This window comes from Phyllobates terribilis, unplaced genomic scaffold, assembly GCF_046119375.1.
Source record: "Phyllobates terribilis strain yellow unplaced genomic scaffold, ASM4611937v1 Scaffold_4__5_contigs__length_816908805, whole genome shotgun sequence".
Lineage (NCBI taxonomy): Eukaryota > Metazoa > Chordata > Amphibia > Anura > Dendrobatidae > Phyllobates > Phyllobates terribilis.
The window spans coordinates 702097744-702116370 of record NW_027362764.1 but is presented as its reverse complement, the minus strand read 5'-3'; the positions used below and the strand labels follow the sequence as shown (position 1 = coordinate 702116370).

At 38.8% G+C, this 18627-nt stretch overlaps 1 protein-coding gene across 2 annotated transcripts; it reads right to left on the bottom strand.

The window, feature by feature from the left end:
* Window positions 1-491: 491 nt before the first annotated feature.
* OSR2 (odd-skipped related transciption factor 2) lies at window positions 492-8362 on the bottom strand. 2 transcript variants are annotated; one of them, XM_073679612.1, is made up of 4 exons: window positions 8006-8362; window positions 3552-4297; window positions 2270-2369; window positions 492-993 (listed from the first exon to the last, which is right to left on the bottom strand). In XM_073679612.1, exons 2-4 carry the CDS (start codon window positions 4205-4207, stop codon window positions 811-813), a joined length of 939 nt encoding a protein of 312 aa, XP_073535713.1. In that variant the 5' UTR covers window positions 4208-4297; window positions 8006-8362; the 3' UTR covers window positions 492-810. The 2 variants fall into 2 exon arrangements, with proteins under 2 accessions (XP_073535713.1, XP_073535714.1); XM_073679613.1 differs by having other exon boundaries at window positions 492-911.
* Window positions 8363-18627: the final 10265 nt, after the last annotated feature.

Sequence of the window (18627 nt, the reverse complement as noted above, 5' to 3'; positions counted from 1 at the left end):
AGAAGAGGTGAGGAGTGAAGGTTTGATACATTGTATCAATCTACCAATAATATGAAACATTTCATGAAAGGAATTGTTTATATAAAGTATCTACTCGTGTTTTTCGTTCTCTTTCAGTACAAGCTCAAAAGCAGTCAACAGATTTTAGCACTACAAGCCTCAGCATGGCAAGTAAGGTTCATATTTGATTGGTATACGATATGGTTTAACCATATGGACGTTGATTCTTCTAATTATTTATTTTATTCCATCAGATATTTTCATTCTGTGCGATGTGTTTAGACTGAACTGATACAAATGACTTGTCTGTGATACATTAGATATTGTCACGTTGCTCAGTTACAAAATCCTGAGACAGTTGTGACTCCTTCAGTTATTCCTGGCACTGCTCTGCTATGACAACACTGCAGGGAACAGTCACTTACATAGAAGGTAACATTTAGAAGAAGCATTCACACTTTAAAAGAAAACGCAGGCAAGAATTGCTAGAATTATTGAAAAACATTAGACTTTTATTTTGTAAATACACTTTTATGGTATTTTCTCCAGAGCAAAAAAAAATCTGTCCCATTGTGCATCAAAACTTGACAATATTAATAATAAAAAAAAAAAACCTTATTTACACAGCTCTAAAATGAGCTTTATATCTGTACATGTAGAAGAAGCTGGCTGGGATGATGGAGAGTTGTAAAGTCCAGTCCATAAAGGCAAGTCCTTAGGTGCAAGCAAGGTCTCCTCCCCTATGTTGGGGGACTGGGTGTAAGGCCTGGGGTGTGTGGGTAGGTAGCTGGCTGGGGTGGGGGTCCCACTCTAGTAGTCCTGCCTGGGGCTGTGGGTTAGGCTGTGTCTCCGAAGGTCGCAGTTTCTCCTGAATACTTTCCCGCACTGCTCACAATTGTAGGGCTTGATGTCTGTATGGGTAAGAAGGTGAGTTTTCAGGTTACTTCTTTGATTAAATGTTCTTCCACATGTGGGGCATTTGTGGGGTGATTCCTGTTCAGATTTGAAGCAAGCAAAGGATTAACCCTTTACACCATCTCTCCTCTCTGATGATGTTAATATAATTTCTATAGTGTATCAGTCAGGGGGTGTAACTCCCAACTAGGTCCCTGTGCACTCACTTTATGAATTTAGTACAGTACATGAAAGATATTTCATGTCCAGTAGGTTAGTAAACATTGAAAATAATATAAAAAAAATTATAATAAAGTAAGGGCATGACTTAAAGCTTCTAGCCCCAATGTAAAATCTGTAACAGGGACCCCAATGTACCATCTGACGTTTATAAAACTGATGTCTTCTTATGGGGCATTTGTGCACCCTTAGGCATCATAGCCTGAGTACAACTGCAACCACTTTTTCATCCTGCATGAATATTATAACATCCCTGCAGTTGGGTAATTACTTCTTGAAAATTAACTATTCTAAAACTTACTTTATTTATGTGGATTTGTTTTTACTTTAAGCGATCAAGAAATGAATCAAATATATTTATATTATTTAACTATATATATTATTTTAATTTTAAATGAATAAGAAAGAAATCAATAATATATTGTATACAAATATTATTTTGTATATATATTACTTAACTTTTATATATATATGTATATTATGTTTTAACTTTAAATGAACAAAAAAAGAAATGAATAATATATATATATATATATATATATTTTTTTTTTTTTCTTTTTCATTTAAAGTAAAAATAATACATATACTGTTAACCAGACCTCATAGTAAAAAATACTATAGCATGTCCGGAATAGGAAATTATTTGAGGGGGGTGATTAGGCAATGATCAGATGTCTTAAGAAAAATGATTAAAGTCATTTAAAAAGATATATTATTTTAATTATGAATAAAAAATGTTGTATCAGTTTTAGCCCTGTGTCCTAGGTCTTAGTATTAAATAATTTTGGCTTTTTTTGTATGGATGAGAATGGATAATAAATGGTAAGATATTTCCCAAACTAGGGAAATATTTTTTTTTACTTTACTTTCAGATGTACCTTTTAGACAAGTAATAAATAAATAAAAAAAAAAAAAAAAGAATATGAATATTATAGTTTACAGTTGTATATAGCAGTGGTAGTATAGGATGTGTATATATTGATATAAAAATGTGTATAAACCTATTCGCAGAGTGGATATTATTGCCTATAACAAATAAATATATGACATAACAATATGTGAAAAGTAATACTCATTGGGTGCTATGGATTGCTACATATGTCATATGTATTTGGAAATGATTTAATTATTGTACCTGCATGTGTAAGGTTTTGTGCACTGCCAGGGTCCTCGATTGACAGAATCCCTTTCCACACTCCTGACACTTGAAGGGTTTTTCTTTGGAATGAATATATCTGGTGGAGAGAGAAAAAAAAATCAATGGTGAAATCTATGTTTAATTGCAATGAACACACACATAAGCCACCACAGGGGTCTACACAACTCTGCCTTCCTTCCCCAGATAGTACTGTGTGCAGTGTTGATCTGGGTTCACAGAGTGGGTCATTTGAAAACAGATCAGTGATCCTGATCAAAGACTGGTTGCCCTGTGCTAGGAGAGTATTATGCAGGAGTGTGACATGCAAACACTATATATTGTCCTACTATTATCTGCAAGAGAACATCGACCTTCACACAAGGCCTTATCTCAATAGCTCCTGTAAATACATTCTCAGTGTGAGGTTACTGCAACAATTTCACTTCACCTGGGTAATAAACCTGCTTAAATCAGCCTGGAACATTGAATATTTACTCAGACCTGGCTAAAAATTAGAGATTTACCACTCCAATGAGTAGTACAATGACGCCCACATCATGTCATATTTCACATGGTGGGGGAAGTTCAACGACTGATATTTCCTGATACAAGAGGAACAAATAAAAATTCATAGTGTTGGAAGGAAGACATAAGATTCAGGTAGAAATCAGATTTCAGTTGTAGCTTGTAGATCTTTTAGCCACATTCACATGTTCGGTATTTGGTCAGTATTTTACATCATTATTTGTAAGGCCAGGTTCACACATTCAGTATTTGGTCAGTATTTTACATGAGATTTAGTAAGGCCAGGTTCACACATTCAGTATTTGGTCAGAATTTTACATCAGGAGGGAACAATCAAAGGAAAAGTATAATAGAAACACATCACCACTTCTGTATTTTTCACCCACTCCTGGTTTTGGCTTACAAATATTGACCAAATACTGAACATGTGAACGTGGCCTTATAGCAGAAGAATTACATCATCACTCTAATCTGTCATAACAATGAAGTCTAAAAAATTTAAGATTTACCATAAACAACAATCTATACAATATTTGTGTATGTCTTAAATTTGAGGTTACTATAAATAATTAGAAAAAGTGTGAATTGATGGTAACCAAGATCCTTAAACCATTGAATACTGTTCTTCTACACTACACATGTGGAAGCTCTGAGTAGCTTGTGGGGTAATAACTATATACTAGTAAATATTGGAGGAAATATAGGTTTAATCAATAAACACACATGATATATCTCAGTAGTTATTTCACAGTACCTGTGGTCTCTCAGATGGTCCTGTCTTCTAAAGGCCTTATGACAGATGTCACAGGTGTATGGCCGTTCATCTGTATGGGTTCTTTCATGAATGAGTAAGTTATAGGACTTGGTAAAGTGTCTTCCACAAAACTTGCAAATAAATTCTTTTTTAGTTTTAGATGGTAGCCTCCCTCTGGAAGGTTTCCGGTCTGGAGATAATTTACTGATCTCTGAAATAGTACTACCCAACACTGGGCTTAGTTTGGAAAGGTCACCTATCTTAGGTGGGTCCTCTTGGGTTGCAGCAATTGCCAAATTGGCAAAGTCAAACCTAGGCCTGTCTTTGTGCAAGGCTGGGATTACATGGGCTATAGTGCCTTGTTTGGGGTGAAAGAGGTGAGTAGCAAAGGGTAAAGCAGGGAAGGAAAATCTGGCGTCCATCAAACCTTGAGCAGCTGCCATCTCAGTAATGGTGGATCTTGTGATCCCATGTATATTTGGATAACCCAAAGTCCAGTGATTCATATGCATGGTCTGTACAGCACTAAGTCCATAAAGTCCCTGTAGATGGTCCATAGCTGCTGGAAAGGTGTTAACTGCTTGTAGGAAGGAGTAGTTTGTGAGTTGTAGGGAAGGGTGCAGAGGAATTGGAGCTGGCAGGGCCTTGCTACCCATCTTCCAAACTCTTCCAAATCACAGATCCCAGCACCTTGCACTGTGGAATGGAACCGCTCCAGAGTAAGGATGCTGAGGCACACCAAGTTTCTAAGGAAGAAGAGAAAAAAAAAAGAGGAAAAAGTAGATTTATTCACAATGTGTATTTCATTTCCTCACATATTTTTTAAACCAAAGTGATTCAAGACGTGGGAAGAATTCATTTGGCTGCATAAATATAGAGAGAGTGCTGGTTTCCAGAACAATGTTTTCCAAAGGACTTCACCTCTTCTAATTAGAACCAAAAGGATGAAACAGCCTCTGCATCTTGGGCTCAGACTGAAATGAAGAGAATTAGGAGGCTGAGCCAGACAACTAAAAGATTATTTGTAGGGGGAAGTCTATAAACCAGCCACTACACTGTATGGACACCAGGCATAGGCAACTTGTGGCTCCACCAGCTGGCCCTATTAGCACTATTTCAACCAAAAACATATTACCTTGGCTATGCTCTACAGTCACATAAAGAAATGCATAAGACATTTATAATATTACAGTTTATCTTTGTGTATTTACACAAATTCTGACTGAGGCATTTAATTATTCACAGCCTAAACGTTACAATGAGTGTGTGCATGAGGCATATACACAATAACATACAAATTGGGAGAAGCCTGCAGATTAGTATTTGGCTGATGATAATTTTTAGATAAATTGCTAGAAATTCTAGTTGCTAATGGGTTAAAATGAAGTCCAAACTGAAGAAAAGGAGGAGTTTACATGAAAGAAGTGTAGATGAAGTACCCCTCTTTGTCTTCTTCCAACAACAACTTATTCATCAAGGCAATTGGGGGAGAGAAAGGACACACTTTCCTCCAAGCACTCCAGGTTCTAAATAAATCCACTTTACAGCAGATCCCTTCCAGATGGTCCTAGAAAGCCACACAGGAGGGAAACTGCCACTGCTACATCTGCCCAGCTGTCAATTACCAGAGACACTGATGCCTGCACCCCACATGGACCCCAGGGCTTAGCCATCAATCTACATCCAGGATCATAATAAGTAATCTACATCAGTGCTAGATCCCATTCAGGTATAATCAAAGTGTGGTGGACGTCAGGCTACTGTACTAAAGCTTCTATAATGCACTACAAAATTATACTGAGATATGTTGAGACTTGTGGTTCCAGAAGGGAAATTAACTGATAGAAAAAGAAGCAATAGAGATGGGATAGACAGACAGACAGAAAGAAAGAAAGACATGAAGGTAGGAAAAAATATTAAAAAAAAAATCCATGGATGGATGGAATAGATAGATAGATAGATTTGATAAAGGTTCTATGCAACTGAAACGTCGCCACCCACATGGGCTAATTAAAGTCCACTCTTTATTTTTGCATATTTTGGAATGCAGCCTACTTTTATTTTCTGATGGATAGATAGATAATAGATATATAGATAGATAATAGATATAAGATAGATATAAGATGACAGATAAATAGATATGTTTCACATTTTATTAAAAATGTACTAATAACTGACAACCAGTGATTAATAAATACACTAGTATGGTAACTGTAGAACATAATTGTCATTCCTAAATGTAACACTTAAAGTACTGGTAATCTGAGAACTAATACTTGTATTAAAATCGTTATTACAAACAAGAACGGCACTCACAAAACATCATCTGTTCTTATGTGTATTCACATGGCATATGTAAGCATGTATCTACTTACAGTGAAGGAAATAGATATATAAATATTATGAGAATAAGTATCTCAGTATAATTACTATATTATTCTATTTTATTTACTTTTTTTTATTTTTTTTACTAATATTATGTTGTTAAATATGAGAGGACAAGTTCTATTAATACATTTTCATTTATTTAGTTTTTTTGTAAATTCGGTTTTATTCTTCTTCACACATTTTAAGACCCGACATACCATACACCTGTGATTACTGAACTACATATTTTTTAACGTTAATTGGTTCTGCTGATAATACTCATCGGCTTTCTGATAATAACTGTAAATTCCTAGCAGTTTCCTTCTGACTACAGAGGACAGGAACCGTGTATACATATAATCAATCATAGGCAAGATATTTACTATATTCTAGAAAATGAACAATAATTGGGTCCACTCATAGAATTGTAGAAGTGTAACAGAAAAATAGTATTAATAGTGCACAAAACTTGGCATAGCCATACTGTTATGTTACAATATTATTCAGATCCTATAGCTTATGTAGATTCTGTAGAGATATCATTATTGGGATTATTATACAGTAATATTCCCATGGTTCTACTATCATAGACATTCCTAATAATTTAATTTAGTTTTCTATATTCATATTATTGAACAGATGAACACACACATTTATTGTAATTATGTTTTTGGGTAACGTATTATTACAATATATGACTTTACCATTACTCATTAAAGTAGTTATCTTATCACATACTTTAGAACGAACGCAGAAGAGAAAATCGTCCAAATTCGCTATCAATGAATATACAGTAATTAGCAGATTATTTGGATATATAATATATGAAGATTATTTGAAATGTAGAGACTTGCAGTAAAGAGGACAGAACAGCTGAGGAGATGGAAGATTACTTCTCAATTAATTACAATAAATATCTGCTTAGAAGTAACAAATAACAAGTGATATGTGGAAATCTTCTCAGGTTGTAAGCTGTACTTAAGATAAAATATATTCAACAAGGACTTGAGAATTCGGGGACTTTACTGAGATTACTCTGCACATAGAATGGAAAATGTAGAGTGCCAGCAATGTAATTAAAGGAAATATTATTTGATGGTTTACACAGAAGCAGCAGAGCTAATATTTTAAATTTGCTTGATAGATATATAGATAGATAAACTATCTATTTATGCATGTCTCTATCTCCTATCTATCAGCAATGTTTATTTCTAAGTTCTATATATCTATATTTCAATCCATCTCTATCCAATGACAATGTTTATATCTAAGTTTCTGTGAATCTGTGTATCGATCTAAACAAATATCTACCTATCGTTCAATATCTCCTATGTGATAGCAATGTTTATATCTAAGTTCTCTATCTATCTATCGGTCTATCTATTGCATATCAATGTTTATATCGAAGTTTCTGTGAATCTAAATATCTATCTATCTATCTATCTATCTATCTATCTATCTATCTATCTATCTATCTATCTATCTATCTATCAGCAATGTTTATATCCAGGCATAGCTATATACCAATCTAATTGTCTCTCTAATCGCCTATTTTACTAATATACTTATTTGCAGTCCCACCTCCTGATAGTATTGCAAAAATCCCATAACATTATTCGCATACTATTAACCCTTCATGCCTCCTTACACTGTTTTCTTTGCCCTATGTGTCACTTTCTGCCAGTTTACATTAGCCACCATTTGTTGCCCCCACCGTGCCCTGGCTCTTCAGTAATTACTGCTTTTCATCCAGGTGATTAGCCATAAGCAGGTACGAAGCAAATGTCTCCCCTGTACATAACACTCATTCTCTAAATAATGTAATTTCTAGTTGTGATGATTAACACTTTCTTTGCTGCAGCCTTTTTCACACATTCTGTAGAATCGGATTTCTAGTCTCTCTGGGAACCTTCCCTGAGTCCTGTGCTCACTGTTCAGCTGCTCAGTAGTGCATGTAACCTTCATACAGTCATTGCCTCCTGCACTGCTTACTTTCCTGTAATCACCAGGCCATGTCATGTATACCTTCCTCCCACACACTGGAGAAGTTACAAGTTCACAGAGGTTAATCTCTGAGGGACACTTACCTAACACAGCTCTCTGCTCCCAGGGGCCACCACCTCCACAATAGATCCTCCTTAGCTTAGTTGTCTTTGCATTAGATCCACACAGTTGGTCCACCATGGAAAGTCAGTAGAGCCACTCCATGCCTGCAGCAGTAGCAGGACTCATCGTGTACAACTTGCAGCGGTACTTATACTCTGTTTGCTGGGCAGAGAGTTCAGTGTGTGTAGTGAGCCAGTGCTGTCGGCTGCAGAGCGGTCCCCAATGCTCTCTGATCCCCCTGCCTCCTTTTTCCTGCTTTCACTCTTGCTAAGTTTGGTGCAAGTCTGAGATCAGCCTCTCAGATCCATCACATTTCAGCCCTGAGTCGCTTGGACTTCTGGCCCCGCCCTCCAGCTGCAAACATCTCCCTTCTGACCACGCCCACTTATGGAACGTTCGCAGTTGTAACGTTCTATCCCCGCCCATTCATGGAACGTTAGAAGTTGTAAAACTTTATCTCCGCCTTACTGTGACCACTTGCCACGCCCCCAGAACTCTCTAGCTTCTCTAATGGCTCGCTGTGTTTACTTCTGTTTGGATAGCAACTAACTCTTAAAGGGACCTTAGCTTTTTTTGTAAGACACAATCTAAAGTAGCCTTTCAATTTGGAAATACACCTCCCACTGGTAAAAAATAAAAATCCCCCTTCTCTATAACGCTGATCACTTTGCTGGTTGCAGATATTTATAACTGATTCTATGGTATGCTAGCTATCATGGCTGAGAGAGGGGGGTGTACCCCGAGAAGAGTGGGGTTTTGGAGAGCTGGATATGTGTTACTTTTAGCCAGTTGGAGTCTTAACATTATCCTTGAGGTGTGTAATTCTTCACTAGTAGTGTGATATGTGCTGACCTTATTATTTATGCTCTCCATTAGATCACATTGCATATACCATTTGGGAAGTGTGTGTGTAGGGTGGGGGGGGGGGCGAAGAGGGGTGTGCAAATTGCAAGATCATAATCAGCTATTCACAATTATTATTTTTAAAGGAAGCAGGGACTTTTAATTATGTAAACTTTCTCATGTCCTATTCTAAAAAAAATCAGATTGACCCCAGAGAGAGGTTGGGAGCGGCCTCAACCTCTTTCCAAAAGTGAATTTGATACATTAATAAATGGCCATCATATGGAAAACACCAGCACAACAATTGTAGCTCTTATTGGAAGAGAGGTGGAGATTTTTAAGTATTGTCCTTGTAGAGCAAATCCCATCTTGTTTAGACAAAACAGAAAAAAATACAGAGTACAATTTCTATAAAATAAGACTCCATATTAATGCATGATAAATAATAATAATAATGATTAGAATAATATTGATAGCAATTTTATGTATTTAACATATACCAATTTATAGTGGTAAACACTGTGTCTAATGCTTTGCGATGTATAGACTCAAAACCAGAAATAATCTATTATCTTTTGGGGATGACCCTCCACCCATTATTATGTTCATAGCCTTTTTTTACATGGCTGAATAGGAACAGATTGGTTATTGTCATTATTATTTCAGCATCCTACACTGAACGGGAATTCTTGCAAAATGTCATAGTCCTGTGAAGTAATTTAATGGCTTGTAATTTCGTATTTTAAATTATATATTTCTCTCTCTCATAAACTGTATTTGTAAATTTTTCAATTTCTAATAATAATAATAATAATAATAATCATAATCATAATAACAACAACAGCACAATGTAAACTGTAAAGCTATTTAATCAAATAAAATCTGAAATTACTTGTAAATCCTTTACATGCACGTTGGTCATTGTCAATCACTATATTGAAGGTTGTTTTTACATCACATTTTGCAAAAAAAAATATATACGTTATTCTTTTATGCTTGAGGATCACGTTGCATTATTAAGTAAACACTTAGGAAACGAAATCTAATTATATAGGAGAGATTTTATCCGAACCACTGGACGGTGGGTTTGATATAGTGCTGGAAAACTGCAAAAAAAAAAAAAAAAAAAAAAAGATAAAATAAAATAGAAATGAGATGGCAGCGTGTGAAGTGTAGCAGCGGGTAAAGAGAGAAACCTTATTAGCAAATGTAAATCTATGTAAATAAAATGTATGAATAGAATATATATATTTATACGATCACAATAATTAGCAGAAAATCTATCTACTTTATCTACAGTATCTTCTATCATGTACTGGTATATAACCATGCAAATGTGTAAATAAAAACTAGTGATAGTCATAGTACTGATCATCTTTATTCTATGATAGTAATACTACTTTTATTTATTAGAGCTACTTAGGCTGCTACTAGTTTCCATAAAATACGAATAATTAATAAAAATAGAAATACTGTAAATAAACAATAATATTAATCAGTATATCACTACTATTAACAAAATTACTAGATTATAATACTACTGCTAAAAAAAACACATTTTAACATAACTAATATAAAATACATTCTACCTCTACTAATAGGTGACACTATCGCGATTAACTATGAATACTAGTGCTAAGAAAGAGTGTATACTGATAGGACTAGTAGTACATATATCATCCTATTGTTAAGTATTAATACTGATGTCAGTTAACAACACACACATACTGCTATTAGTTATTAATGCTACGACAACACATATGCACACTATTAAACATATATATACATATATATATATATATATATATATATACAGCAACATACATACTCATAGTTATTAATGCTACTGCAACGTATATATATACTATTAATTATATACATAATATAATATATATAAGCAATATACATGCTACTAGTTCTTAATGCTACTGCAACATATATACATACTACTAAATATGTATATATATGTATATATAACAACTGTACTTCTATTACTTTTACTACTAATTATAACTATTATTAATAACGAAGTCATCTAACTCCACCTACTTATTAAGACATTGAATGTATGCAGCTCTTCGTTACATAATCCCTATTATTTTCAGATGTATATGACAAGGACATAATAATACTATTACAGAGCAATGAGTAGTGATCAGGTCATTGGCCATGAGGAAATGAACTGTAACATAATCCAGCCACATTGGATACATTGTATTCGCTGTTTGCATGTGAATAGTTAATGATATAAACTTGTATGTGCAGCATGTAACAATAATATCACTATAATAGGACACTCGGGGCACATTATTTCTCCCCAGGAGGAGGATTACTCAGCTGGATCTAGTGCACTGTTTAGAAATCCGACAGTGGACTAGATGTCAGGTTTGAGGGTCATTGTGAAATATATAGCTAGGATAGAGTTAACCCCTTGTGTGCAGAAGTAAATAATCTTCCATCATAAGAGAGGAGCAGAGCTGATCACAGGGACAGAGATCTAGACAATCCTTCAGTTTAGACTGGAGTTCTCTATAGAAAAGGGCATAAATTCCCCTCCTGTAAATCCTCCTCTCTTATGTGGGGGATGACACATGAAAGCTGGGATTTGTTCTATAATCTCTGATTTTTATAGACACATCAAAGGCTTAGAGCCTGTGTACAGGAGAGTGTCCTGATGTTGGATTTAACTGCCTGGATTACCAGGGTGATGCACCTTGATCCCCTTACACTACATATTCTGCCCTCTATAGGGTTGTCTCAAATTATCCTCATATTCCATGTTCATTGTTTGAGGCTCTGATTACCCACATAATCCCTCTCAATTCCATATAAGAAGATATTGTGTGTAAGTGATAATCTATGATGGGTTCAGCTGGACAATATAGCATATGGACCCATACAGACCACACAGCAGGTATGGTAACACACATGTTCCCCATCCATAAGGCCAGCTCAGCCCTCATATATCTCATTCATGCTTCTCTCCTTAATAGTTTGTATGTTTTAATCGAACTTCCAGGTTTATTTGTTCTTATTAAACTGTTGATCCCACACACCAAGAAGTCAGCATGTGGCCATTATTTATGTATATAAACCGTACTAGCTTGAGTTATAGATGATTATTGAGCCCAATTGTTTCACTCTAATGACCTTCATGACTTGAATCAAGAACTGGGATTTTATTGCATTGGTTACAAACCTTATGGAGGTAATAGAGAACATGCAGAAACGAAGGCATGATAAAATACCGAATATTAGTGATTATATGGTTCTATCAGGCTTATGTCTATAATGGCAGAGTAAATAGTTTGCTGGCTGCCTGTCAGTGCACGGACAGTGACAGTAACACTTCTAGGACGTGTAAAACACTTCCCTTTGTTCAGAAATCACAGATCCCAGCAGGGAATTATTTACAGAGGGCTCTAATATGGAGGGAGAAACTGTGTCTGTGTATATACAACCTGCAGCTCTCCAGCTTTTATACAGCCTCAGGCGGCTAGGGCACTCTGGGGGTTGTAGTGCTACAACATTTGGATATATACAGATTGCACACCAAGGCAAATGTCTTGCATTCCCCTCTTCTCTATATATACCTATAGACTATGTCATATAGTTAGTTCATCAGTAGTTGTGTATATGCAATAATTTGGGTTTGATCTGAACATAACCTGCTAATACAACTAAATAAGGTCAAACCCTGTCCAAAGTATTACACCTAATTCTATTATATTCTGTACAGTTATACAGTTATATGTAGTAATTTGAGTTAGGGGATTGATCGGAATATATGCTGCTTTAGTTGCAATAAATAAACCCAACCAATCACTGGATAGACTGTGATAGTGGTCCTAGTGCCAGGGGGCTGTGATAGTGGTCCTAGTGCCAGGAGGCTGTGATAGTTGTCCTAGTGCCAGGGGGCTGTGATAGTGATCCTAGTGCCAGGGGACTGTAATAGTGATCCTAGTGCCAGGAGGCTGTGATAGTGGTCCTAGTGCCAGGGGACTGTAATAGTGATCCTAGTGCCAGGAGGCTGTGATAGTGGTCCTTGTGCCAGGGGACTGTAATAGTGATCCTAGTGCCAGGGGGCTGTGATAGTGATCCTGGTGTCAGGGGGCTATTGTAGTGATCCTGGTACCATGGGGGCTGTGATAGTGATCCTGGTGCCAGGGGGCTGTGATAGTGGTCCTAGTGCCAGGAGGCTGTGATAGTGGTCCTAGTGCCAGGGGACTGTAATAGTGATCCTAGTGCCAGGGGGCTGTGATAGTGATCCTGGTGCCAGGGGGCTATGAAAGTGATCCTGGTGCCAGGGGGCTATTGTAGTGATCCTGGTACCATGGGGGCTGTGATCGTGATCCTGGTGCCAGGGGGCTATGATAGTGCTCCTGGTGCCAGGGGGCTCTGATAGTGGTCCTAGTATCAGGGGGCTGTGATAGTGGTCCTAGTGCCAGGGGACTGTAATAGTGATCCTGGTGCCAGGGGGCTGTGATATTGATCCCGATGCCAGGGGGCTGTGTTAGTGATGCTGGTGCTAGGGGGTTGTGATAGTGATCCTGGTGCCAAGAGGCTGTGATAGTGATCCTGGTGTCAGGGGTCTGTGATAGTGATCCTGGTGCCAGGAGGCTATGATAGTGATCCTAGTTCCAAGGGGCTGTGATAGTGGTCCTAGTGCCAGGGGGATGTGACAGTGTTCCTGGTGCCAGGGGGCTATGATAGTGATTCTGGTGCAAGGGAGCTGTGATAGTGACCCTGGTGCCAAGAGGCTGTGATAGTAATCCTGGTGCCATGGGGCTATGATAGTGATCCCAGTGCCAGGGAGCTGTGATAGTGATCCTGGTGCCAAGAGGCTGTGATAGTGATCCTGGTGTCAGGGGTCTGTGATAGTAATCCTGGTGCCAGGAGGCTATGATAGTGATCCTAGTTCCAAGGGGCTGTGATAGTGTTCCTGGTGCCAGGGGGCTATGATAGTGATTCTGGTGCAAGGGAGCTGTGATAGTGATCCTGGTGCCAAGAGGCTGTGATAGTAATCCTGGTGCCATGGGGCTATGATAGTGATCCCAGTGCCAGGGAGCTGTGATAGTGATCCTGGTGCCAGGGGGCTGTGATAGTGATTCTCGTGCCAGGGGGCTGTAATAGTGGTCCTAGTGTCAGGGGGCTATGATAGTGATCGTGGGGGCAATGGGCTGTGATAGTGATCCTAGTGCCAGGGGGCTGTAATAGTGATCATGGTACCAGGGGGCTGTGATAGTGATCCTGGTGCAAGGGGGCTGTGATAGTGATCCTAGTACCAGGGGGCTGTGGTAGTGATCCTGGTGCCAGGAGGCTGTGATAGTGATCCTGGTGCCAGGGGGCAGTCATAGTGATCCTGGAGCCAGGAGGCTGTGATAGTGGTCCTAGTACCAGGGGGCTGTGATAGTGATCCTAGTGCCAGGAGGCTGTGGTAGCGATCCTGGTGCAAGGAGGCTGTGATAGTGATCCTATTACCAGGGGGCTGTGATAGTGATCCTGGTGCCAGAGGGCTGTGATAGTGATCCTAGTACCAGGGGGCTGTGATAGTGATCCTGGTGCCAGGAGGCTGTGATAGTGGTCCAGCACCAGGGGGCTGTGATAGTGATCCTAGTACCAGGGGGCTGTGATAGTGATCCTAGTACCAGGGGGCTGTGATAGTGATCCTAGTACCAGGGGGCTGTGATAGTGATCCTAGTACCAGGGGGCTGTGATAGTGATTCTGGTGCCAAGGGGGCTGTGATAGTGATCCTAGTACCAGGGGGCTGTGGTAGTGATCCTGGTGCCATGAGGCTATGAAAGTGATCCTGGTGCCAAGGGGCTGTGATAGTGATCCTAGTACCAGGGGGCTGTGATAGTGATCCTAGTACCAGGGGGCTGTGGTAGTGATCCTGGTGCCAAGGGGGCTGTGATAGTGATCCTAGTACGGCTGTGGTAGTGATCCTGGTGCCATGAGGCTGTGATAGTGATCCTGGTGCCAGGGGGAGATTATGGATCACAAATAGGTAAGTAGTATGTAGTATAAATGACATTGCATTTCATAGTGCATGTACACAAGATCTGCCATCTTAAGTAGTTGCAGAACTTTCTAGTTTGCTATGCCGATATTTCTAGTTCTACAATCCAAATGTGGCAGATCACATCACGACTGATTGTGGTGTCCATGACTTTTAAGGGAAGGGAAACTCCCTTTGTTCATGCCTGGGTATATCTGCAGCAAAGGGCACAGCTATTTAGAGGGGGCATGGATGCTCAGAAAGGCTGCCATCTCTGCAGGAGGCTGACATGGAGATGACACTGGAAGTACCTTGGACACAGACATGGAACAAAAAAGGGGGAAGGGAACAGCATTCGGAATGCAGAACATGCATAACTAGAAGACCTTCAGCGCCACCAGGCGGACAATGTGCACATTCATGGTCCGCAGTTACAGGCAGCTCCCTGGTGTGGGACTGGCTGTCATTCAGTGGTTTTGCTGATTGTACATTATGAAACCTGAACAATGTAAAGAGATCCAGCTTCTATTAATAGGAGAACATAAGACTCTCAGCAGCAGCTCAGCTCTCTGGGCAGACATCACTGCAGAAATAATTAACAAGTCCTAGTAATAGTAATAAGGCAAAATCATAGAGAAAGATGAGGATAAAGCTAATCTATTAAATAAATTTTTTTCGTCAACTTTCACAAAGGAAAAAGAACTAACAGGCGAAATGAGAAGTGACAAGCTTAATCCTCCACTAAGTATGACAAATCTAACCCAAGCTGGGGTACAGAAACGCCTCAGTAACATTAAAATAAACAAATCACCAGGACCTGATGGCATACACCCACGGGTACTAAGGGAACTAAGTAATGTGATAGACAGACCGTTATATCTTATATTTAAGGACTCTGTTGAGACTGGGTCTGTGCCACTTGATTGGCGACAGGCGAATGTAGTGCCAATATTCAAAAAGGGAGCGAAAAGTGACGCCGGAAACTATCGGCCGGTGAGTCTGACGTCCGTTGTGGGCAAAATTTTTGAAGGCTTCATTAAAGAGGCAATTATGGAGCATCTTGATGCTAATAATCTATTAACCCCGAACCAACATGGATTCATGAGGAATCGCTCCTGCCAAACTAACCTGATTGACTTCTACGAGGAGGTTAGCTCTCGAGTAGATCAGGGGGAACCAGTGGATGTCGTGTATCTCGACTTCTCAAAAGCGTTCGATAGCGTGCCACATAATAGGTTGGTATACAAAATGAGAATGATGGGGCTGGGGGAAAATGTCTGCAAGTGGGTGGCTAACTGGCTAAAGGATAGAAGGCAGAGGGTGGTTATAAATGGAATATACTCAGATTGGGTAAGCGTCACTAGTGGGGTACCACAGGGGTCTGTACTAGGCCCAATGTTATTTAATATCTTTATTAACGACATAGTCAACGGGATAAATAGTAAAATATCAATATTTGCAGATGACACAAAGTTATGTAAAACAATTAATACAAAAGAGGACAGTGCAGACCTACAGAGGGATTTGGATAAGCTGGGTAGGTGGAGCATTAAATGGCAAATGAGGTTTAACGAGGAGAAATGTAAGGTCATACATATGGGAAGGAAAAATGGAAGTCACCAGTACTCACTGAATGGGAAATCATTGGGGAATTCAGAGATGGAGAAGGACTTGGGCATCTTGATTGATAGCAAACTAAATTGGAGTGCCCAAAGTCAGGCCGCTGCTGTAAGGGCAAACAGGGTAATGGGATGTATCAGAAGAGGTATAGCTGCAAAGGATGAGAACATTGTTCTTCCACTGTACAAAGCACTGGTCAGACCACACTTGGAATACTGTGCTCTGTTATGGGCCCCAATATATAGAAAGGATATAAATGAGCTTGAAAAGGTACAAAGGAGGGCAACAAAATTAATAAAGGGAATGGAGGGACTGCAATACCCAGAGAGGTTGGCAAAACTAGGACTATTCAGCCTGGAAAAGAGAAGGTTGAGGGGGGACATAATAAATGTGTACAAATATGTTAGGGGACAGTATAGAGATCTTGCCCGGGATTTGTTCAAAAGGAGGGATATTACGGTAACAAGAGGGCACTCACTAAGACTGGAAGAGAAAAGGTTTCAGCACCAGCATAGGAAGGGGTTCTTTACGGTAAGAGCAGTGAGAATATGGAATTCACTGAGTGAGGAGACGGTAATGTCGGATTCACTAAACCAGTTCAAGCGGGGACTGGATGCTTTTCTAGATACCAGGCAGATTTCTGCATATACTTAAAAATAGAATAAAATAGTAGGTTGATACAGGGATTTATTCTGACTGCTGGTTTCAGAGTCGGGAGGGAATTTTTCCTCAGGTGAAGATTGGCTAAATCATTTGGGGTTTTTGCCCTCCTCTGGATCAACTTTAGCAATTACAGAACTAACAGGTCGAACTTGATGAACGCAAGTCTTTATTCGGCTTTACTAACTATGTAATATTTCATTTGATTACATGTGAACAGTAAATTAAGGGGAAGGGGCAGTTCTGCCAGGACAACTCTGGTGCAAACTAAGGGAAAGATGCTGCAATACATCTACATCAGGTCTATTATGAACTGGTAAATGTTATCCATCCTTACGAGTCTAAAGGCATGTTCACACATGATGTTTTTGCATTTTTTTTTGGTGCACTTTTTTTTTCCTGCATCAAAAACACTGCATCTAAAAGTAAAAGCAAAGTTAATGAGATTTAAAAATTCCCATTCACACCTTGTTTTTTTTTTTCTCCTTGTATTTTTAGGTTTGTTCAGACGAGTGGACGTTTGGTATCCAAATAAAAATTGGACAGCACAATGTAATTCAATAGGGTTGTTCAGATGACAGTCTTTTTCCATGCGAAAAGAAAAATCGCAGAATGCACTATTTTCTTCTGCGTATCGAATGGGACTCACCCATTCAAGTCTGTGGGTGCGAAAAAAGAAATTGTATCTCATGTGGAACATCGGATTATTAACATAGGAAAATATATTTGATCATGTGTTAAAGACGACCTTACATGAATTTTTTATGTTAAACTAAACACACAATGTAATAGTGGATGCAGAGTAGAATAAAACGTGTTTGCTTTTTTTTAAAGTTCACCTCTCCGTTGCGGAGATATCAGCAAAGTATTGGTATGTAATGAGTTAACACTTTTAATCTCCAGGTGGGCGTTATTATATATATACAGTACAGACCAAAAATTTGGACACACCTTCTCATTTAAAGATTTTTCTGTATTTTCATGACTATGAAAATTGTACATTCACAATGAAGGCATCAAAACTATGAATTAACACATGTGGAATTATATACTTAACAAAAAAGTGTGAAACAACTGAAAATATGTCTTATATTCTAGGTTCTTCAAAGTAACCACCTTTTGCTTTGATGGCTGCTTTGCACACTCTTGGCATTCTCTTGATGAGCTTCAAGAGATAGTCACCGGAAATGGTCTTCCAACAATCTTGAAGGAGTTCCCAGAGATGCTTAGCACTTGTTGACCCTTTTGCCTTCACTCTGCGGTCCAGCTCACCCCAAACCATCTCGATTGGGTTCAGGTCTGGTGACTGTGGAGGCCAGGTCATCTAGCGTAGCACCCCATCACTCTCCTTCTTGGTCAAATAGCCCTTACACAGCCTGGAGGTGTGTTTGGGGTCATTGTCCTGTTGAAAAATAAATGATGGTCCAACTAAATGCAAACCGGATGGAATAGCATGCCGCTGCAAGATGCTGTGGTAGCCA

Coding starts and splice junctions, on each gene's coding strand:
- OSR2 (XM_073679612.1), bottom strand. CDS start 4,207: ATGGGTAGCAAGGCCCTGCCAGCTCCAATTCCTCTGCACCCTTCCCTA. Junction 2,370..3,551: donor GACCATCTGAGAGACCACAG/GTACTGTGAAAT, acceptor TCTCTCCACCAG/ATATATTCATTCCAAAGAAA. Junction 994..2,269: donor ACAAAACCTTACACATGCAG/GTACAATAATTA, acceptor AAATCTGAACAG/GAATCACCCCACAAATGCCC.